We start from the raw sequence: 25,351 nt of genomic DNA, 5'->3' as shown, positions 1-25,351 counted from the left end.
TTGTTTTTGAGAATAACTGCTAAAAGACATATTTATGCAATTATTTTCATAAACGCGCTTTTATTAGGTACGTGAGACCATGTCACAAATGTATAGTGTATGCATACCGTATTTGCAAATACTACAAAAAGTTCTTATAACGGAAACGCTCGGAGAAACGGAAAGCGACTCATGTATAGCCTTTGTTCAGAATTTTAGCTTTCTACACTTCAGTCTAGGAATATATTGCATCTGGAATGGAGTGTTATTGAATTAAATCATCAAGGAAACGGTTTGCCTATTTGTTCTGTCGGCCCGCCCGCTTAGCTCAGTAGGTAAGAGCGTTGGTCTACGGATCGCGGGGTCGTGAGTTCGATCCTCGGGCGGGGCGTATGTTCTCCGTGACTATTTGATAAACGACATTGTGTCTGAAATCATTAGTCCTCCACCTCTGATTCATGTGGGGAAGTTGGCAGTTACTAGCGGAGAACAAGTTTGTACTGGTACAGAATCCAGGAACACTGGTTAGGTTAACTGCCCGCCGTTACATGACTGAAATACTGTTGAAAAACGGCGTTAAACCCAAAACAAAATTTGTTCTGTCAAGCGGCGATATGGCGTGTATATAAGTCTCGCCAATCGTTTGCTTGGTGAAGATGGGTAATCCGGCATTCAACTGAACTTAGGACAAAACTTTACTTGGCAGCAAATTAAAATTATTCTTTAACGTTCAGCAGAACAGAGAAGTCGGACACAAAGCAAAACAAGGTTAGCCTTTGTTTTTCGGCTCTTATTTTATAATATTTTTATTTTAAATACCTGTTTTGTAATGGTGGGGCGTATTAATTTCTGTGCAAGACAGACTCGGATCTAGTTGGTGGTAAATTTTGAATTTTAATTAAAGAATGGTTTTAGATCAGAAGGTAGGATAAATAGAACATTAGGTTACTGTCTTATAAATTTAAATTTATTAAGTTCGTCTACGAAAAAATAAATGTCTCGGCAGAGCCTCGACTTTTATATTTTCTCCGACTCACTTAATAAATTTAAATTTATAAGACAGTAACCTAATATTCTCTATCTAATGGATAATCATACATGTTTATATTTGTAAATAATGTGCGAATTAAGTATATTCACAAGTATACCAGGCAGGTTCATTTTAAATATACAGAGAAATTTTGCAGACTTTTATATTTTCTCCGACATTACCTAATAAATTTCAATTCATAAGACAGTAACCTTATATTCTCCATATAATCAGTAGGGGTATAACTTGAATAAACTGAATAGACACATTTATTTTCGTATCGATTTTTACATATATAAATAAGCACTATGAATAAACAACTTGACAGCTACATAAAGTATCCTTGGACACGGACAATATATTACGTTCTCCATTTTGAAACGTTTTACCTGTGTAAAAATAAAATAAGTTTGTGATATTAAAAATTGATGGGAGGAGTTCTTTGCAGTAAGTAATATACTATCTGGTTACTTTTAAGTAATAACAATGCACTGTAGAAAGACACTTTGGTCGGAAACATTATTTGGCACTCGAATGAATCGAAACTACATTTAGTTTGGGGATTCATCTTATCAGTTTTGGTTGTATGGATTTCTTTGGCTGGGTAAAGGTTAAAAACGTCATGAGCAATAGTGGTTATTTACGCATTGAACTCGTTGTTTTAATCTTGTTTTTTCGACTTTATAGATGTCGGGACAAAAAAAAAATAAATTATAATTAAACAGCTCAACGTATGACACTCTGTTTACTAACATCACTGCAGTGTAATTGACGAGGCACTATGGAACGCCTCAGCTGTCTTATGTCGAGACATTTCAAGAGTTTGGTCTTAACTTGTCAAAATGGTGTATTATTACGTTAAAACACTATGTTTTCATGTCAAAGTATGGTGTTAACTTGTCAAAACTGTTTGTTATTATGCTAACTAGTCCTGTTATTTTCTCAGAGTGTAGTGTTCACCTGTCAAAACATGTTAAAAAGCTATGATATCATGTCATAATGAGATGTTAACTTGTCCAAATAGTGTCTTATTATGTTCAAAAGCTATGTTAATATGCCAATGTACAGAGTGAGCTTGTCTAAAGAGCGTGATTTTATGTTAAAAAAGCTAGACAAGATCAAATGATAGTGTTGTGCAGTGAAACATCGTTAAAAATCAGTTATCACAAAAATGTATATTTTTAAAGAGAATTCCGATAATTTTTTTTCTTTCATAGAATTTTTTTAAATTCATATATATGATAGGAAAATGTGTGCTGAAAACAATGAACAAATAAAAATAATAGGTCACCAGGCTTGTTTTTGTGAAAAATTGCTTTGAACACACCAACTTTTGCTGAAACTGCCGGCGATTTTTGAACATTTTCATAATTTTCTGCTTTTTTATAAATACCAACCAAAATATACATCCAGGCAGCACAATACGGTTTTTTCTTATTACAGATTTTATCATATACTTACTTGATATCATAGTCATATTTGTAATACTCTATCCTTACAATGATGGGTACAAATGAAAAAAAAATATTGTTTCATATTTACTTTTGTGAACTTTTTTCAATGAAAAATACCCATAGTGAAGAATATTTTTTAAATTTTGAAAAAACTCTTTCATAGAATTTTTTCCTTTTTTTCTTGTGTATAGATAATTGTATTGTGAGCATAAAAATGGCTAAAAATGTATGGGTCACCAGGCTAAATTTTATGTTAAGACCGCTAGAATACAAACACCTGTTCGGACGGAAATGGCGCGAACCTGCCCAAATTGATTACATGTATGTCTGCTAAAAGTTTAAAAAAAGTTTTTAAAATTCTTAATTCTTTCTATAATTGCATACTAAATAATCTGAAAGGTGATATTGTCTTATCAGTACTAAGTCAGTTATCTTACATAATATGAACAACACTGTCTTTATACTAAAATGCGATGTGAAAACACAACCACAAAAATAGCAAGATACCTGTCAGGCATGACACTTGTCAATACAACATAAACCAGTATCAACATCTGATTACTGATATAAGTTATCAAAAATGTTATTTCATTCAAGATTCCTCATATTTAAGATTGTCTGTAACATGTTTCAACAAATGCTGACTTCAGTTCAGTTTTCCATAGAAAGTTTCGGCTGCGCAGAAAGATGCGCATTAAAAACTATAGGAATTCCCTTTAAATGTAGAAAGTACAATAAGGATTAATTATTCAATAAGTTTTTGTTGCTAAAATTTTAAATAATGAAAATTCTTTATGTTTTCATGACATATCTCAAAACTCTATTGTTGTCTCAACTTTGACACATTTATGCACTTTAATCTTTGATAGTTGAGAATGTGCTAAAAGGCTTCTTTTTACATATTTCATTCTAAATGTATTTATGATAAGGTCATTGTGATCATCTGGATAATTTAAATATTAAGACTTCCTGGCTGATAAGGTATTGATTGCTGTCAAAACTTGTTAATATTTTAAATACTTGTAATTTTATTACCATATACGAATTCTTGAATTTGATTGGTTTATAGTGTTAATTACATTCACAATTAGAATCATTTTAATTGGTCAGTTATTATATGTTGAGAGTAAATATATTTTCAAGGCAGCAGGTTTCAAAAAAAGATAGATTTGGATTTCCAAGTGATAACATTGTGGTTCTCCAACAGAAAATAATTTGATACTCTTTTAAATATATGTACTTTAGTTGTTAACGTCAGGATAACCTTTGACGAACGTGTTATTCTTTAAACTATGTGGTTTTCCACTGAAGAAAAATAAAGAAGATAATCTGGAACTGTATTTTATTATTTGGACATGATAAGTAATGCCATAGTGCCATAATACCTATAGTATTTATAACATTCCTTCATAAAGTCAATCATATTTATGGCATTACATAACATGGAAACATAACTTTGTGACATAATAAGACACTTTTTCACAAGTTAACACCACACTTTGACAAGACAACATAACTTTTTAACATAATAGCACGCTGGGTAGACGAGATCATACATGGTATTTTGACATAATTTGACAGCATTTAATATGATAAGACACTGTTTAGTATAACACTTTGACAAGATAACGTGCTTAATTAACATAATAAGACACTATCTGGACAAGTTAACTTCATACTTCGACATGATAATATAACGTATTAACTTATTAAAACAATGTTTTGACAAGGTAAAATCACACTTGGACAAGATAACCTAGCTTTTTTAGCATAAAAGCATGCTTGTTAGACAAGATCACACGGTACTTTGACATAATAAAATGACTTTTTAACATTATAACATGCTCTGTAGACACGATCACATGGTACTTCGACATAATAACATAGCACTTAACACAATAATACATAGTTTCAACAAGTTAACACCACATTTTGACATAATAACATTGCACTGACATTATAAAATAGCATTTTAAAGCGGAATGCCTCCAGATCGTTCGACAACAACAAAAAATATTTTTTTAGATATCTTATAATAAATGCTATATTTCTTAAAAAGGTTTTAAAACTCAGTTACTGACAAACGTTATGTTACGGAAACACATGAGAATTTGCTGTTTTTACTATTGTTTACGATGGAAATGGTAAAGCGTTTGTCACGCGTTTACTCCAGGTAAACTGTCTCGATTATAAATATCTATATTTTGAAGTCATTATTCACTACTTCAGCTATAGCGCTATTGGTTATGACGACAGCGGTCCGGGATTCGATTCCCGACGCGGTCATCTTTTTTTCTTGATTTGGAATGTTTAAAATATTTTAGAAACAAAAATTCATATTCAAATGTTCACAAGATGACCAAAACTTCAATTTGAAAGAAAGATTATTTTTAGCCAGATCTGGAGGCATGCTGTTTTAAGATAATAAGACACTATTTTAACAAGTTAACAAAACACTTTGACAAGATAACATAGCTTTTTTAACATAACAACACGCTCGGTAGACCAAATCACTCGGCACTTTAACAAGATAACATGAATTTTTAACAATATAACACGCTCTGTAGACAAGATCACACGATACGTTAACAAGATAGCATAGCTTTTTAACATAATAACACACTCAGCAAACAAGATCATACTTTGACATGATATCATTGCTAGTTAACATAATAAGACACTAACTGACAAGTTAACATCACAATTTGACATGATAACATAGCTTTTCAACATAATAAAAGGCTGTGTCAACAAGTTAACACCATGCACTGACAAGAAAAAATGGCTAGTTATTTTAAAAGAACACTGTTTCGACAAGTTATCACCACAATTTTATATAATGACAAAATTTTTAACCTTATAAAACAATGTTTAGACAAGTTAACATTACGTTCTTGTATGATAACATGAAATTTACAAACATAAGACTGGTTAAGGCACGCTTTGAGAAAACTCTGGTATGAAATTGCGAATACTTATTACTGGTCTTTGCTTTTATTCACATATAATTCAAGAATCTAGTACTTATTTAATTAACCATTGTCGAAGTTCTTTTGTGGGTTGTTACAGCTTCACACTGTTGTATGTAAGTACAGAATTACCTGTGTTTGTCTGTTCGTCCCTCCGTCCGTTTCAGGATGCAAAGTGCTCAATGTGTGCTACTGTAATCTCCGTGTCGTCCGTCGTCTGTCAGCCAACATACTATAAGTCAAAATACATATTGACGTTATAGTGGACTCTTTAGTGACCTTTTTTGAAGTATTACCAAAAGTTTATTATGACAAACATTCTGAACATTTCGAATACACATCGGGCAGAAAATATAGTCTTTGAGGTGTTAATAAAGGTTTTCTATGACTTGAACTAGTAACCTAGTTTTTTACCCCAGATGACTACAATTTTTAATCTATTTAGATTTTGTAAAGTCAAAAACTATGTTCAAGTGTCACAAAGAACTAATTCAAACATGACATCTGGAGTGTTAAGAAGGTTTTTGTATGAATTGACTTAGTTACCTAGTCTGAAACTCCAGATATTCAAGTTTAAAACTTCACATCTATCATCTATAACGACACAAATAATATAGATCAAACAGAATATGTTACATAGGTTGTTTTACATTTTGATCTTTTGACCTACTTATTGATCCCAGATAACCCAGTTTCAAACTCGACTTTTTAAAATTTTATAAAGATAAACACTTTGACTGAGTTTCATAAAGATTTTTTCAGAAAATACCGTGTAAACAGTGTCTTTTTCTATTAATTGATTTCGTGACCTAAATTATGACCCTAAATAATTCGATTTTGTATTTGTCTAGCTTTTATAAAGACAAACATTTGACAAAGTTTCACATAGATCAGGTAGTAAATATGATCTTAACAATGTAAACAAGAATTTTCTGTTATTTGAACCATTGACCTAGATTTATGAGACAATGTTAACCAAAAGTAATCCACGAGGGGCGACGTATTGTATTTGTTTTATATAAATGTCTTATCAGTTGTCTATGTGAAAAATAAAAGAGCGTTCAATTTATTTTGTCAGCCAGTTTAACACATAGTAGCCCAGAGATAGAACCCATTTTATCGCTCAGGATATAAAGGCATAAGCACATCACATGGTAATACATCCCATATTTTGACAGACACGGAATGACTTACGAAGGTTTTATTTAGTCACAATCTATATACAAAATGTACTTAATACGGTAAAATACCTGTTGTTTGTTAATTTAGTTAACTAAAGTTGAAAGTCAAGGACATTGTTACATTAAACGTCAGTAACTTGAGACCTACATACTGTTTTAACAAGTATACTACTTGTTTGTGCTGTTTGCTAAGATATTTCGCGTTAGTAGGTTAAACATCGTTTGCGTCAATCAATAAACTGGTTGAGAGGTCTTGGCCAACACAAATTTAAGCCTATGTGATAACTGTGAAGGACATGCTAATATTCAAGAAAAGAAACATATACTGTAAGTGTACTTATATTAGCGCAGCTAAATTTTAGCGCAAACACCTTAAATCGAGTAGTTTCGGCATATTAGCGCGTACGTGTATTAGCGCAGTATCAGCAGCGTTAAAATAGCAATAAGCGGTAGCTAAAACACAAATTTCCGATCAAATACGGAATGGCCCGAACGTGACTGTTGTATGAAACAGTTCTGCCCGGGACTATATATACACGTTTTTTCTTAAAAAATATTACTTAATACAGTTTGCATATGTATTAGTCTTTAATAAAATGTGTATTTTTGTTTTCAGAAACAGTTTTTGTGAGTTGCTCGATTATCCCTTTTTGCGTTTGATACCGTGGTTTCTATTGTTACTTTTATGTTAAGAAACTCTTCTTGTGTTACTGAACATATAAACGAACACTAAAATTTCATCGATGGCGTATTCTCATAAACTGACAGAATCTAAATACCATAACTGGGTTAAAGCTGGTTTAGCTGTACTGTTTACGAAAGAAGGAATTCAACCGTTTGTTCATGATGAAATCGAACAGTTCCAGCGAAAGTGTTTGGCTGACATTTGCAACAATAATAAACTTCTAGTTGGTTCTACGTGTAATAGTTGTTGCACAGAAAATATTTTAGTTTGTCCTACAAATAAAATATGTAACGTTAGACGCGGGAACTGTAGTTTCCATAGAAACACTTCAATGCAGTACAACCCTGCAGGCTGCCTAAATAATATATGTCATAACTTCAAAACAAAAATAGAGAAAGCTCATCGTTACAACAGTCCGTCTTACCGTAATACAGACGCTACACAGTGGTGCAGCAATCCGTGGGAAGTAGCCAAATGTTTCTTGCCACCGAATGGATACATGGATGTGACAAGTGCAGATGAGATGGACTTCAATGGAGTCATCAGTGTTATCATGAACTACAAAGGCTTTCAATCAAAAGTACAGGATATCAATATCTTTGACAAGGTAAATGCTGCAAAATTTGATGACAGGACAGTTATATTACTAGAAGAAATTTCAAAACCTTAAACTAATCTCATCATAAAGTTTTATTGATGATTTATAATCTTTAGTTACTGATGCAATACAGGAAAATGTCCTCAAAAGATATCCAAACCAAACTCAGAAAATTAGGGGAATTATTTATTGGATTGCTTCCTTTAGATTTTAGTTGAACAACGTATTGCAAATTTATCTAGAATAAGATGAATTAAACAAATTATCAGTAACATTTCTTTATTCACATGGATGCTTAACATTATAATGCATTTCAATAATTACGAGGAAATGTCAATGTTAACAAGTTCCCCATCCATCTGCAGAAACATTGTGAACACGTTTTTGTTTTACGGCTATAAAAGTTTTTTCTTGTTTCTGACTGAGATGTTCAGCCCCTTCTAACTCATATGCGGATGTATGTTTAAGAAATATGTATGGATAAAGTTGGATGTTCTGAATTTTAACACCCCAACGCATTTTGGTAAAAGTTTTAAAATAATAAACGTAAGCTACCAGTTCTTGCTAGAAATCTTAAAATATATTTTCTGTTATTCAAACCAACCATTTATGCTATAGTATATCAGTAGTGGAACATACCAGCATATGGTCCATAATAACGGCCAAAATACAAATTAGACATTAGATTTACTTCAGAATTCCATATGCAGTATCTCAAAAAGTGCCATGATATTTTTTAAGACATATTTTTCTGTATTTAATTTCCTTACATACTACTTATTCCACACCAAAAGTATATGTTGTAGTTAGTTCAACCCTAAAAGTTTAACTGACCAGCCTAGAATGAAAATCTTTTATTGATTTACTTTTTATAGAGCATTCTAGTTTCCTACAGTTTGAGTATTCAATTCATATTGAATAACTGTTGAGGTCATGTATCCTCAAGGAATGCGATTTTCTCTATTTTTTCTATATTATAATTAGATATGATTCTTTTTTGGTTGGGTTTAACGTCGCACCGACACAATTTTAGGTCGGTCATATGGCGACTATTCAGCTTTGATGGTGTAGGAAGACCCCAGGTTCACCTCCGTGCATTATTTCATCACGAGCGGGCACCTGGGTAGGACCACCGACCTTCCGTAAGCCAGCTGGATGGCTTCCTCACATGAAGATATGAATTAAATAAATAAATGGTGTTCTCGCGGTTGCTTCTTTGCAGGGTAGAGATATCGGCAAAGCTTTTCGACATTCCCCGACTTTGGAAATGGAAGATACAGACTTACAACAGTACTTCACTGACTTGCAGAATCTACTCTCGGATCCTGGATACTTGACTACGTGTGCATATGCGCAGAATGCTAGACAGAAACTATCACAGGTTTGCTTTTATCTCACTTATGTTTTTAATTCGGATTAACTAAATAGGAATGCTTGAGTGATGTGAATCATTGCAGATCTGGTATATCAGCAAATATAAAAAAAAATCCTTTTTCTTTAAGAGTAAATTGATATTAGAACGTTATCATTGTTTTCTTTCGTTTTTGAAGAGTTAATTATGTTTATGCACACGTTTATGTTTAATTAGAATATATACAAAAAATGTATTGGGATTTATACATTACATTTTCTAAAGTATTAACAACAGTTTGCATAAAAACAGGGACAAAATTCCACCGGGAAAGCTATATACAAGGAACGAAGCCTCCCATACAGTATTTTGTTTTAAGTTTTCTATCCTAAATTTGAATCAAATTAAATAATACGTACTCTCATTAGTACTTACAAATATTGATGGGGCCATTTTTTCAGCTTCTAAATGATACCTTAGTCATTGGCAAAGACGACGTCCGGAAAGTGCTGCATCATGTTGCCAAGGCAGTTCAGGATAGAATAAGGACTGAAGTGGATGCTTATAAACAAGAAGCTGAAAAACAAAATTTAAAACTCATCAAAACAACAAACAGTGCTATAAATGCTATTAAAGGACAAGAAAATGTTTCAATGTCTGAACTTAATGCAGCATTAAAGTCTGCACTTGGTGAAATTAAAAAACAAACGAAGGAGTCTGTTGAAATGATTAAAATGAAATCTGCTGAAAGATTGCAGACTATATCGACAGAAGGAGATGTTGCAGTTAAAAAAGTTAAAAATGCGATAGAAGTTGGAACAGAGGAAGGCGTACAAAAGGTGAAAAAAGAAGCTGATGCTGGAGTGAAAACGATTGCATCGAAAATTGATGATGGGCTATTGCAGATTGACTGGAAATTGAAAACAGGAAATGAACAGTGTGAAGACGTTAAATACAACAAACTGAAAAAAGGTGAGTGGTTTACATCCATACTTGATGTAGTAAATAATGCTGATCTATATTTGGTGCCCCCCCCCCCTCCCTCCCCCTCCGCTTAGCTCAATAGGTAGAGCGCAGATTTACGGATCGTAGGGTCGTGAGTTTGATCCCCGGGCAGGGCTTGTATTCTCCGTGACGATTTTATAGAAGACATTTTGTCTGAAATCATTTGTCATCCACCTCTGATTCATGTGGTGGGGGTGGGGGGGGGGGTGGGGTTCGATCCCCGGTCGCGTCATACCAAAAACCTAAGAAAGTGTACTAGTATCTTCTCTGCTTGGCGCTCAGCATTAAGATTGTAGTGCTAGGACTGGTCGGCCTGGTTTCAGTATAATGTGACTGGGTGGGGTATCATGTCACGTGTCTACGGCGTGATATTCCAGTGAGCAGCACTACAATGTTGGGCATTGTGCTCACTGCCACAAGTAGACACCGTCCTTTATATGACTGAAAATTTGTTGGAAAGGACGTTACACCCGAACACACACTCATGTGGAGAAGTTGGCAGATCTGATTTTTGAATCGCTACAGAGGGCAATGGTTTGCTTTTAAAATTATATGCTCAATGTCCAATGTAAAAGTCTAGGCTGCAACAGGAAGATAAATTATACCTGGAGAATCACTGAAATGTTTCAAGGGTTTTAATTCTGCAATCAACTGGTAGTTCCTGCCTAATGTGAGTGACTGTGGTTGGGCATATGATTTTACTTGTATTTTGATTGAACTACACTGTATAACTTAAGATATACCCGACGAAAAACGACGGTGGTAAAGATTAAAATAGTGTTTGTTTCCTTCCAACCAATCAAAAACACCTATACACATGAACCGTCCTATCCAACTACCTCTCTACATCGTCTTAACCCGACATTTCCCCTTCTAATACCCTTTTTATGTAAGTCCTTACTGTGTCTAAGCATCCTAAAGTAAAACTTACCCTCTTTTTGCAGTTCCTTGTGCTAGAACTTCTCTCCGACAGCTATCACTTAATATTCATTTTCATTTGTTATTCTGCCTTTTACTACGTTCTTTCTTGTGTTATTTTCATCGAGATGGTCTCTTACAAATAAGAATAGATATTTGCTTTCGAGCTTGAATAAATCTGGCTTGTATCTTTAAACGGCTTATTATGTACCTACATCCTAACCCACTCCATAAATGCTGTATCAGCAATTAATCATGTTCTAAGGTTGAGCAAGGTAGAGGAAAGAACGCAACCAAGTAAAATTAAAGCAGACGTGATTTATTTGAATCTATTGACCTATGGAGTCCCGGTGCGACATGGTTTTTGCTAATTGCTTTTTGCTACTTGCATTTTACGTTTTGCTGCTTGTGTTTTACTTTTTGCGTTTTGCTTGCTTCGACGGCCATGTTTAAGACACAGTCCCGGGTGCTAAAATTCAAGATTCGTTCGAATTTTTTATCTTAAAAAATGCTTAACATAAACGTTATTGTAAACATGTATTAGCTCTCGTTTAGATAAAAAAAAGACACACACAATCAATCTGACTAGCGAACGCGATCATATTAATATACTATTATATGAGAATATTTCAATTAGCCTGAAGCACAATAAACAAAACACAAAAAGAAACAATATATAAAATGCAAATAGGAAATTGCAAAACGCAAGGAACAAAAAGCAGAACGCAAGAAGCAAGCAACAAAACGCAAATAGCAAAAAAGAATGTCGCACAGGGATTCCTAAAAAATTAAATAACAACCAGACTGGCAAACCGTCACAACATAGGCCCGTCACCTATAAGATTGAGTTAGGTGATCATTGGATAAGAAATGCGGGCACTGTCAGTCTTCGCAATTTTGAGTAATTCAATGACTATATCTCGAGAGGCGATGAACAATCCAGCTGGTTATTGAACTTGACCGAAATATTATGAACATTGTGAAAAAGTTGGTGGACATTGGATAACAGCTGCTGCTCGAGTTAGAGAGAGGACAACTTAAGTGGAAGTTGCCCGCCCGCCGCAAGTGTTCCAATCAAATAAATACGTTCCGTTTCAAGGGCATGTAAAAGTAGATAGCAAAAGACATGTCTCACATGATTCCCGAGAGATACAAATGAGTCCACTGCCTCAGTTTAAGATCTCATTGATTTAATATTTATAAACCGTGTAGACGTCTTTATAGGTTTCAGTAGATGTGTATGTCATTACTTTTTTAAAAAAGCAAAACGCAGTACAGCATATGCATATAGCAAATGATAAAAACGCTAATAGCAAAAATCATGTTATATTACACTTTATTTGCATACTAATTTATTATCAGGGATTCATCACAAATGATCAATTGGTATGTTATAATTTCCTAAGGGCTACCACTGAGTAATATGATAAATTGAAAAGAAATGTTTATATTATAATGATATAAATGAATAACATTTAGTGTGATTATTATTAGAATATTGTTTAATAACGGACAAATGTTTACATGATGTTGATACAAGCTAAGCTTTTTATATGTGAGTTGCTTAGAAATACTTTTTAAAATATACCTATGTGAAATCAAGATACATTGTATAACTAGAGTTAACCTCACTTTGTACATCAAACGCAACGTGTAGCAATCGTTATTACAGATTTAAATAATATCATTTGTATGCTAAAAACTGTGCTAGAATATCATGCGATGAGAAGCTTGAAATGAGTACATATCAATAACAAAATATTAAAATATTGGCTTCCAGCTATACCCCTGTAGTGTATCAAGTATATTGATATGCAATAACTCGAAACCGGGTCTCTCAAAAAAAAATAGCCAGTCGAAACCAAGGCACTCAGAGATACGTCCCGCTCTTTTTGCCAATAAAAACCTATTAAAACGGCACCAGAAGGTATGTCTATTAAAACTTTTGATCTTGGGATGAGACTTAAATTTACGATCCCGTCAGAAAAAAAAAGTTTTGGTCATTTTTACAAATATTCTGTGAACCTAGGTTCTCTGAAAAACTAGTGGTCTGAAGTAAGAACCTAGGTTCTCTGCCGAGAAATTAGGCTCTCACTTGAAAACAAAGGCTCTTGAATTTGCCTGTAAGTAGCTAGATTACGTGATCGGATTGCTGCTGGGAGTAAATGATGAAAGTTACACTAAACATCAGATGAATAAAGAACCCCGTACAGATAATTACAAAATAGTTTATGAATTGAGACATGTTTCATTAAGAGACGCGTTGACTTTGAATCCTATGTATGTCGTTACATATCGTTTAGATGTTCCCTTTATACTCTATAACATAGATGCGAACAGCATGCTACATATAAAATGGTACTTCATTAATCGTTGGAGAGCCTCAAACAGTTTTTCATTTGTAAACATAACTACATAAGAACAAGTATTTAACTGCTGAAGGAAAGATGTTCGTATATTATATGGTTTATCACATAAAACAAAAGGAGGCAATTTAGTTAAACTTTTCGACGAACTTTGAAATATACGTATGGAAAACTATACAGTAGAATGCCCAAATATTGATGCTGATGCTTCTTTTTGTGTCTGCCACTCTAAAAGAGCTCAACTTTCTGTCGCGGAAATTCTAGAAACAGTGTAAAACCAAGATATTTCTAACATGTGCATTTCTTCTCTAAAATTGTGAAATAATTTTTAAAAAAACTCTGCAGGGGCCTCATAATAACTTTTAAAAACCCTGCAGGGGCCTCAATTTCTGCTTATATTATATATAATGTTGTAAACAAGATTATTCATATAAAATTAATGTAATACAAAATGGATACACATTTATATCAAATAATGATAAAAATATATAATATTTATAATTACTATTAAAAAAGGAGAAAAAAATGTCCCATTTTGGAGCCTCATAAAGTTTTTAAAAATAGATTTTTGAGATTTGAGAATCAACAGACATTTCGAGGTATGACATCATATTATAATGATCAATGCCTACGGATATCTTAAGTAGGCATCCTTTCTCAATTCGCCAACTGTCTAATATACATTATGGATGGCGTGATTTTCTCGTATGTAAATACCGAGTGTGCTTGGCATGAATACACGCAAAAAGTATTATTAAAAACAGACAAAATCGCAAATATTTAGATGATTAACATTGTTTAGATCTGAAATTGCACACGTGAATAATATCGTTTTGCGGTAATGCTAAAATTGCCAAAGTACGGGCCGATATTTTACGACCACCAAGCATCATTTAAAGACGATGTTGTGAAGGAAAATTAAATCTAAAAACAAGACTTAGTATAAGGAATTTTGCTATTGTAACGGTGATCGGATTTTACTTTTCTATTCTTTTGATAGCTTCCATATAGTAATGTGTGAACCCATTGCAAATAAATCGTTAGACTTACCGATTTTTAGTGTATCATTTAAATTATTTAGAATTATTTTAGTTTGACTTTTCTAAATAAGTATTTTATGTTTTCAACTCAAAGCACGTGATAAAACATTTTAAATTGATTTGTGATATTATGCGATTACAATATGATTTTTACCAAAGTAGTTGATTACTTATGTTTATGTATGCTGTTATGTGTTAGTTTCGTACTACTTTGTATGAAATATATGTACGACATGTTGTATGTCAAATAAATCTATTTAAATATGATCAATGGGAGACAAAGAACACAGCCATGCAAAATAGTATCAAAAGCATGTAATGTAAAATACTAAGCGATACACATCATAATTATTTTACTATTTTAGATCTACAGTCAGACCTAATGACATACTACAAAGACATTTGTGGAACAATTTCGATATGTCCTTGTTTGGAGGAAGTAGATGCCCCATTTATTAAAGTCTACATTCCACCATACCCACTTTATTCACAAGAAACCGACAAATTGAAACAACTTTCAAAACAAGGCAAAGGACAAGAAACTGAAATATCAGAGGGAATACCTGTGAATTCATTACAGAAGATATTTAACAAAGAGTTGGAAGAGTGCAAGTACATATACTTAACTGCAGAACCTGGTCTAGGTAAAACATCCTTTGTAAAATGGTTAGCTCTAAATTGGTGTCAAGCGCATAGTCCTGTAAACAATGAATGTTGCTATTTTGACCAAAATGACGTGAAACAAATGAAAACGTTTGAATTTCTTTTTATAATTTTTCTCAGAGAAACTGATGCAAATGAAAGACATGTAGATTCTTTGATAACGAATAATGTTATTACCGCTCTAGCAAGACAGAGTGCATACACACCTGAAGTTCTAGAAAAAGTTATGTTTAACGAAAAATGTTTGATTATCCTTGATGGACTTGATGAATGGGCCATGTCTGGCATACCTAAAAGGTCAACTAGAAATTCATGCACATACTTAACAACATCGCGACCCTGGAGGTTTTGTGTTCTTCCCCTAAATTCAACTAAAATAGATCAGCATGTATGCATTGAGAAAGTAGAACAAGTGTGTTCAAAAAAGCTCATACCAAGAATATTGTCCATTATTGAGGAAAGAGAATGCTTGAGGAAAGATGTTTTGGGCGCAGATAATGCATGTCAAATATTTAAATCAATGCTTAAAGAGAAACATATAACTCAGTTTTATAATACACCTGTCATACTTTTACAGTTGTTATATCTGTGGAATATATCCAAAGAAATTGGTAATTCCCAACGTGAAATTTACGCAGACGTCGTCGATACATTGTTTAGCATTGCTGAGAAAAAAGTTCAACTTCTAGGTAAATTCAAATATCACAGGATTTCAAATATTACATACATTAAAACGTCTTTCTTTGAAGCTTACTATGATTTGATAATTAAGCTTGGGAAATTGGCATTTGAAACACTATTCTCAGAAAACAAGGAATCCTCTCTCGTGTTCGATGAAGCCGTGGCATTCAAATACCTTCCAGGAGATGAAAATGCTACTACTCATGATGTACTCTCTACATGTTTGCAGACAGGCTTGCTGACGAAGCAGTCAGTGTACGTACGAGCGAGGAGGAAACAATATACTTACTCATTTTATCATAAAACTGTCCAAGAATTTTTTACAGCACTATATATACAGTCAGAGTATTCAGAGTATATCCTTGATGTAATAAAGAAAAGATGTAGCTCTGTTTCATGTATACTGGAAATGAGAACTGTGTTCATGTTTCTGAGTAGCTTCAATCCAATCATAGCAAGTGTGATTTTACAGTCTTTGCAGAGTACTATAAATGAAGATGAGAAAACCGATATGTACAGACGCAGATATTTTCACTCGTTTGATGAAGAATATCGTCAGATGAAATCTATCCAAGATATGTTAGTTAGCTGTGTAACAGAAAGTGAAAAGAACGGACATGGAGACCAGTATTTACCCCTAATGGATATAATTTTTGATCACTCATGCGAAAAAGAATCCTACTCTGCTTCCTTGAAAAATCTCCTTCAATCAAATTCAAAGAAAATACAATCACTTGCTGTTTCTTCTTTCCTAAAATCCACCCCAGACGTATTGAATTATGTCAGAAAGCATTTCGAATTATCAGAAGTGTGGTCTGTTTGTAAATTGCAGATAGACGAAAGTTCTATTTCAAATGACTTGCATGATTTAATTGCTAGATCTGCGAAAACTATTAAAAGTGTAGCCGTTTTAATTGATAGCAAGTCTGCCTTTGTGCCAGGTATAACTGACCAATTTCTAGGTCTGAAAACAAAGAAACTTGAGTCACTATACTTATCTCTTGATAGAAGTGTAAAACAAAATACTTTAGAACAACTTATTCATTTTGTTTCACATCAAACAATTCTAAAGGAGGTAAATTTGGCAACTGAATGCAGTGTGAATATATACACAAATTGCAGTGTACCTCCGCTTCACCTCTGTCAGCATGAACATTTACAGAAACTTTCACTGAAGAACGTACCACTACAACATTTACAGCTGAATGACCACTTACAGGAGCTTACAGTGAAGAATGTACCACTAACACAGCTACAGCTGAATGACGACTTACACGAGCTGACACTGAAGAATGTACCACTAACACATTTACAGCTGAATGACCACTTACAGGAGCTTACAATGAAGAATGTACCACTAACACAGCTACAGCTGAATGACGACTTACACGAGCTGACACTGAAGAATGTACCACTAACACATTTACAGATGAATGACCACTTACAGGAGCTTACACTGCAGAATGTACCTCTTACACATTTACATCTAAGTGACCTCCTACAGGACCTTATACTTCACCATGTACCACTTACACACTTACAGCTGAATGACCACTTACAGGAGCTTACACTGAACAATGAACCACTAACACACCTACAGCTCAATGACCATTTAGAGCAGCTTATGCTGGAAAACCTACAACTAACACATTTACAGTTGAATGGCCACTTACAGGAGCTAACACTGAAGAATGTACCACTAACACATTTGCAGCTAAATGACCACTTAAAGCAGGTTATACTGTATGATATACCACTAACACAGTTACAACTGGATGACCACTTACAGAAGCTTTCACTAAGGAAAGTATCACTAACACACTTACAGTTGAATGCCCAGTTAAAGCAGCTTACACTTAATGATGTACCACTAACACAGTTACAACTGGGTGACAACATACTGAAGCTTAGACTGGACAATGTACCACTAACACATTTACAACTGAATGACCATTTAAAGCAGCTTACACTTGATGATGTACCACTAACACACTTACAACTGGGTGACAACATACTGAAGCTTAGATTGGACAATATACCACTAACACATTTACAACTAAATGACCATTTAAAGCAGCTTACACTTGATGATGTACCACTAACACAGTTACAACTGGGTGACAACTTACCGATGCTTACACTGAAAAAAGTACCACTAACACATTTACAATTGAATGGCCATTTGAAGCAGCTTACACTTGATGGTGTACCACTAATACAGTTACAACTGGATAACCACTTACATGAGCTTACACTGTGGAATGTGCCACTAACACATTTACAGCTGAATGACATTTTACAGGAACTTACACTGTATGATGTACCACTGACACAGTTACATCTGGGTTATAACTTACAGGAGCTTACACTGGACAATATACCTCTTACACATTTACAGCTGAATGACCGTTTAAAGCATCTTACACTAAAGAATATACTACTAAAACATTTACAGCTGAATGGCCACTTACAGGAGCTTACACTTCATCATGTACCACTTACACACTTACAGCTTAATGACCACTTAAATCAGCTTACACTTGATGATATACCATTAACACAGTTACAACTGGGTGATAACTTACGGAAGCTTACACTGGACAATATACCTCTTACACATTTACAGCTGAATGACCACTTACGTAAGCTTATACTGAAGAATGTACCTCTTACACATTTACAGCTGAACGACCACTTACAGAAGGTTACATTGAAGAACTTACCTCTTGAACAGTTACAGCTGAACGACCACTTACAGAAGACAACCCTGAAGACTGTACCTCTTACACATTTACAACTGAATGACCTCCTACATGAGCTTACACTTCACCATGTACCACTTACACACTTACAGCTGAATGACCATTTAAATCAGCTTACACTTGATGATGTACCTCTAACACAGTTACAGCTGGGTGTTACCTTACAGAAGCTTTCACTGGACAATGTACCACTAACACATTTACAACTGAATGATCATTTACAGGAGTTTACGCTTGATGATGTACCACTAGCACAGTTACAACTGGGTGACAACTTACAGGAGCTGACACTGCAGAACGTACCACTTACCAATTTAGAGCTGAATATCTCACATATTAGAAATATACACCTAATATCGATTTCATTGTCAAGTAGTACATTTAATATATTCTTAGATAAAGTGATCAACTGTGAGCAGGATGTGTCACTGAAGCTAGACGATATCACTCTAAAAGACATCAATAATACAGAGCACCAGGAGACAGTCAGAATTAATATTTCACAATTCAAAGATCAGGGTTTTACGTCTGCCACGAAATCACTTGAACTATACAGTTTTAACGTGACTAGCAAAGTTTTACAAACAATTGTGGATACAGTTCTTAACAGTGAGCATCATGTAACAGTGTCACTATCTGACGTTACTGTGGAAGACGTTACCAGTACAGGGCAGCAGGATATATTGAATCAGGACAATACATCAGTACTAGCACTAAGAGGGCATAGTTTTACACAGGGCGAGAAGGCGTTTCAGTTAAGAGATGTAACAATATCATACGGGACATTCAAGCAGTTCGTAAATACTGTGCAAAAATGTCGATATCCAGTTACAATAGGGTTGTGTGCATGTTTCTATGATGAAGAGCTGTATACATGGTTCGGTGATGAAAGCCTTAACTGTAGGGAGGAAATAGAATATGTTAGGTCTTTATCGTCGTTCACAATCGTAGTAGATGATGAAGACTGTTTTAGTTTCACAAAGACCAACTAAACATTCACGGAAATATTTCATGATGTATCGTGGTTATTTATGTTTTTTAAGGGAGACCAAACGAAGGAAATAATGGGGTAATAAAACAGAAATGTTTTATAGCAGGTTTATCGTCAACAGATGTAGATACATATTTAACTGCTGAATTGTTGCCATTCCAATGCACATTGGGGACACTCAAGACACTAATAGTATCTCCGAAGTACCACTTTCTAAATGGTTGATCAATACACCTTCTAATGTTTAACACGAAGCGACATTCTATTATGGTAAAATATGACAAAGGTTTCGTAATTGCAAGGTCATTTTCAAAATAAATATCGAAACAGTCTAAAAGAGAGCTTTTTGGTTTATAGACATTTTTGACAACTCAAAATATTGACGGGCTTTGAAGAACACACTTGGATTATTTCAGGATAAATAGTTGCTCTTTATGTCATTTTGTAACTTTTATTTTTGCTGTGTGTGTTTTGATTAAAAGGCATAACAAAACTGTTGTTAAGTATGAATTACAAAATAATAATGAAACGTTCTTAGAGCAATAGTGTTACATTTCAAAATATGTATATTGTGTACGGCTTTTTTGCAGAAGAAGTATATGTTGTATATATTATTAATCGTGTCTCTCTGTTTGAATAATGTTGCTATCTATGATTTAATGTAATTTATAAAGAATATTTCAGATGCGTCTTGATAAATAAAATGTGTGTCAGTAGGATGAAAACAGAATGATCTAAATTTCTACTAGGACATCATAAAACATGAAATAAGGAAATGGGATTATTCGAATGACATTGATATAACTAACAGGTTAAAAGGTAATGAACTAGAAATGTTTAATTTTATTACAATATTTGAAGGCAGCATCTGAAACAAAAGCAAAACATTTTTTTTGTCGCTCCGGTCGACCAGACGTTTTAATAAGTGAGTAATTAATAAGGAATAACATTTTTAGCATCTTTGTTTTTCCCGAAATGCGGGTTTAAGATGATGTTCCAATGAACTAAATAAATTTAGGACACTGCTGTAATAAATGCTGAACTATTTACTACAGTTAGTAATTTATAAGCTTAACCTAAAATTTTGAGAAAAATATATTATTGTTAATATGAGGAACATACTGGATTAAATTGACATTTTTACAATACTTTGGCATGGCATTGATTGATATTCCTTATGGTTAATACGGGTAAAGCGCTTTGACTAATATGATGCATGAGAAGTTATACTAGAAGTGCTTAATTAGGAATATGAGACAAAGTTGTTTTTTGTGTAATAACAAATATACATCTAGAGTAGTAGTAGTAGTAGTCGTACAAAATCAAATATTACGTTTGCTTCCACATGTACTTTTAGCTGGAAGTGACAGCCTAACGTCATTATCAGGAAAAATATTACCTCCTAGCCGCGATATGGTTACTATACATGTTCCCATGAATCTATTATTCCCCGTGTATTAAGTGCTACTGTCTTTCCTAAGGTAAATGTCGGCTACAGATAGGGTTTGATGTCACATTATTCAGCGTAATAGAATAAAATAAGAAGAACTGTAAAGACTTCAATTGATATTGTTATATTTGTTAATTTAGTTACTTTTGCAATTTATACGTTTATTTATTGAAAACATACACTTTTATTTATTTTGCACTGTATATTTATATATTATGTATTGTTTGTTAATATGCCATGTTCTTTTTATATTTGTTATGGCCAAAGACATGTATAATGCAGAATTTGCGCAATAAACCTTGAACGTGAACTGGATGTTTGACGAATTTTGAAAAACTTAGCACAGGGACCTATACATTATATTTGGCCATAGGACTGGAAATAGGTAAATTTACTACAAAGTTCAAGTGCAAACTTTCATTAAAATATACACCGTGGAACATTTTATTTTTCTGCGAATTTTCCATAGTAGTCCATTTTGAAAATTGACTGGAGGACCAATATTTTCTAATCATTATAACAACCATTCTAGTATGCTTCTGTTAAAACACTCTTACGTTAAAATGGCGTCACGTTAACGTGCGGTGACGTCAAATTTTTGTTGCGACCAAGAAAGAGCGCTTCTATACTTTGTCTACTCTTTTAGATTAAGAGCAAATTAGAATTTAACTAATTCATAGCAGGAGTGTTTTAACACTATTTATATACTCGGGTGGTATTACGTGGTACAAATAATTTCACTCGGGCTACGCCCTCGTGAAATTATTACGCCCGATGTATAACCGCTCATCGTACATAAATAGTGTTAAAACATTTTTTTCATATAAATCATTTATTTGATAACATGCACATGGCCTTAGCTATCTTTCCGTTTGTTACACAACATTATGCCATGGAAAGTTAGTTGTTAAATTCCATATTGTAGAACAATAATGTTTCAAACGTACAGAACTTATAAGTATTCAAACTCTTGGTTTTCCAGGATTAGTCAAGAAAATTGTCTTTTCCCTGTTTTTGAACATATTAATATTGAAAGTTATGAATGCATATACATTTCTTTGACCAACCTTTTTCCTGCTTTATTTTAGCTGAATCATCTGATTATTTCAAAATGGTTTTGGTATTATGTTTGTAATTTTTATTACCGTTTACATTTACTGGACAAAAATCATATATCTATATTGGACTAAGTCATGGATTTATGCACAACAAAATTCTTGATAAAGTAAAAACGGGTTTAACACGACACGCCCAAAAAGCAATTTTTAAACTAAATAGCGCTTTATTTGATTATAAAGCTTTGTTTAACATACCTTAGAGTTACTGGGTAAGTTAGATGCATGAAGTTTACAAATAAAGGGTACTTAATGTATGCTATATTGAGAAAATAATGTTATATGTTAAACGTAGTACAAAAATATCATAGCAGATTTCTAAAATTTAAACACTGGTTAAAATATTCAATACCAGTAGTCAGAAGAATAAATATATTAAACTTGTTATTGTACATACCATTAAACTGTTAGTGTAGTAAGATAACGCAGGTAGATCCATATATTATTAACGAAGAAGTGTTGTAACACCATGCTGGAAATTGTTATGTATTTCGATGTATTGTAAAACAGAGACTACATGATCATTGTTTATCGTGAATTGGCATAGAAGAATTGTTGATTTGAACATATCTTTTTTTCTATTTAGAATTAATATGGTAAACATTGGTTTCCATCTATGTTGGATTGTTTTATCTGTTGTAACTACCTAAATCATTTATCTTTCCATAATTCAGCGATAGAGGCAGATAGATGGTATAACCTACATATAATATCCTTTGTTGAAAGAAAATGCAGCGCATGTAGCAGATTAGAAAATGAATATTTTATATCATATATAATTGTACAATGGTATAAGACAAAAATCTTAAAGAAACTTGAAACGCTACCTTTTTGTGAACCAAATTTTGACCAGATAGCGATTAATGATGTATACCAAAGCGGATTTTACATCACCCTGGATTTCAAACGTCACATCAACGTACTTTTATATGTCTAAATATGACATTTTACTGTTTTATACTGTACTTGAGTATTAATTGAAGAATGTGTAAAGGAATAAAAAAAAATATAAGATCACAAACGTTACCACATTTATGAGTCACAGTGAGTGAACTGGAAACAGCTGTAAACGAATTGATTTTCTGTCTTTCGGCTGTATTCTACAACATATGAACATAGGTCATTCAATGTTAATCACAAGCTCTCTTGTTTATTTATGTATACCATGTGAAATTTCTTAAAAATTGAAAAAGTGGTATTTATTTGATTTGATTTCTTTTTATTAAAGATAGTGTAAAGGTTTACTTATTGTACTAATACCCACATGTAGAAAAGACATGATAATATTTTCAAGTAAAAAATGTTATTGTTGTGTATAAATGAGCATATATATGATATATATAAACTGAACATGTTTGTTCAAAAAAGTGCGCACTTTAACTAGTTTGTTATAAATTTTGAGTTCTGGTCACAAGTGTTTCTTTGATATTCATGTTGTTATATATAAAGCTGAATTGTGTAACAGCTCATTTCTTTATTAATTTAATTTTTATTGTATATAATATGCATATTGTACCTTACGGGTCATGTCAGACCTATTAACAGAGTCAAAACAATTAATTCTTTAAATTTTACTTTAAGTCACATGATGTTTAGTATCTTGAAAGTTGTACAAATTAAAAACCTCAACATGCATGTATATGACAGTCATTATGTTATGATATACTTAATGCACTCCAAAGTGTATATGATAATGGACATTAGATCCATTACTGTGATATGCTAATTTTGATGAAATATATAGTATTAAATACGATATTTTACAAAATTTGGTCTTGCCTTCTATTTATCACCAAGTTCATCACTTAGTCATATCTAAAGGTCTTCAAAACCAGAAGTGGGAAACAAATGTCGCATTAGAAACAATACCGGTCACATCAACTGCAGAAAAGATATCATTAAAATCTGATAGTGTTTACATGCCATACCAGATCCCTCTTTATTGCATACTAACGAATTTTCTGTTTGATGTAAAATTTGCATTTCACAAATCCCTGTATTCCATTGTAATCTGAACTAGCACTGCACCCTTTCTTCTGACAGATGAAATTTATTCATCAAAGTTATATCTACATATATGTCAAAACATTTAAAACTTTTATACATGCAAGGCTATGTGCATAACGTTCATGCATCAAAAAGCTTGTTTGGCACATAACGCATTGATGCATAATTTATTTTGATATGGAAGAAAATAATTCAACTGCATCAAGGTGTTTTAGGTTTTATTTTGATGCCGAACATATAATTCATCTGTGACGAAATGGGCCATAACTAATGTGTATGTACATAGATACACTGAAGTAAACAAATGGTTAATTTTAATTCTGTTACTGTTTATACGGTTTAAACACTAATAACATTTCATTGCATTAAGGGGAAACTGAAATGTCTAAATTATTGTAAGTGAAATAAATAGACGAATAAAGAATCTTTTATTGGAACTATCTGCATTTGAATTTTTACATTAATCAGTCCCGTCTAAATAATTTTTATCTCGTAACATTACTCTCGATTACTTGAAAAGATCTTTCTTATAAGACCTTTTGTCAATAAGTAGTGTTCCAGAACAGGGTTTGTCAATCGTGTCTGAATGTATGCCATGCAAACCCGATAAAGCTAATTTTGAAATGCCCCCTTTGATGGATGGCGACGACCAACAGGTGACATTAAGGGGATCATTTATGGTACAATACTTGGTTCTTGGAGCTAATCTATCTATGGCAGACATAGATATAGTATAGAAGATGGTATCATATCAGTCTTACATAGCCTGGCAAACCAAGAGATATTATTGTTTAATTCACGTCATGTATTACAGGCAATTCATTCTACAAATAGAAACTTGGTCTCAAGTCTCGTCGCTGCCCCAGTGTATCTGTGATTGTATCTTTAATGAACGCGCTACGTAATATGTTTTACCAGGCCAGATAAAAACTTAATGCAAGTTACCACACTAGGACCTGTGAAGTAACATAATGATTAAAATCGTAGGGAGTGTTAACACGGAGACAGCGTTGCATAATGTCAAAAGTCCAGTTCCAGTTATTAAGAACCAGAAACCCCTCTGTTACCCCACCTAAAGCCTTAAGGATGTAAACTGTAATGTCAGG

The 25,351-nt window shown here is 33.3% G+C and overlaps 1 protein-coding gene across 1 annotated transcript; it reads left to right on the top strand.

Moving 5' to 3' along the window:
* The first annotated feature begins 7,235 nt into the window (after positions 1-7,235).
* Positions 7,236-23,994, top strand: LOC128548526 (uncharacterized). Its single transcript, XM_053523624.1, has 4 exons — positions 7,236-7,905; positions 9,119-9,277; positions 9,709-10,219; positions 14,942-23,994. Exons 1-4 carry the CDS (start codon positions 7,357-7,359, stop codon positions 19,672-19,674), a joined length of 5,952 nt encoding a protein of 1,983 aa, XP_053379599.1. The 5' UTR covers positions 7,236-7,356; the 3' UTR covers positions 19,675-23,994.
* Positions 23,995-25,351: the final 1,357 nt, after the last annotated feature.

This window comes from Mercenaria mercenaria, chromosome 14 (assembly GCF_021730395.1).
Source record: "Mercenaria mercenaria strain notata chromosome 14, MADL_Memer_1, whole genome shotgun sequence".
NCBI classification, from domain to species: Eukaryota; Metazoa; Mollusca; class Bivalvia; order Venerida; family Veneridae; genus Mercenaria; species Mercenaria mercenaria.
Note: the sequence above shows the minus strand (reverse complement) of the source record. Positions and strands in the feature narration are given on the sequence as shown.

Coding starts and splice junctions, on each gene's coding strand:
- LOC128548526 (XM_053523624.1), top strand. CDS start 7,357: ATGGCGTATTCTCATAAACTGACAGAATCTAAATACCATAACTGGGTT. Junction 9,278..9,708: donor CTAGACAGAAACTATCACAG/GTTTGCTTTTAT, acceptor CCATTTTTTCAG/CTTCTAAATGATACCTTAGT. Junction 10,220..14,941: donor ATACAACAAACTGAAAAAAG/GTGAGTGGTTTA, acceptor TTACTATTTTAG/ATCTACAGTCAGACCTAATG.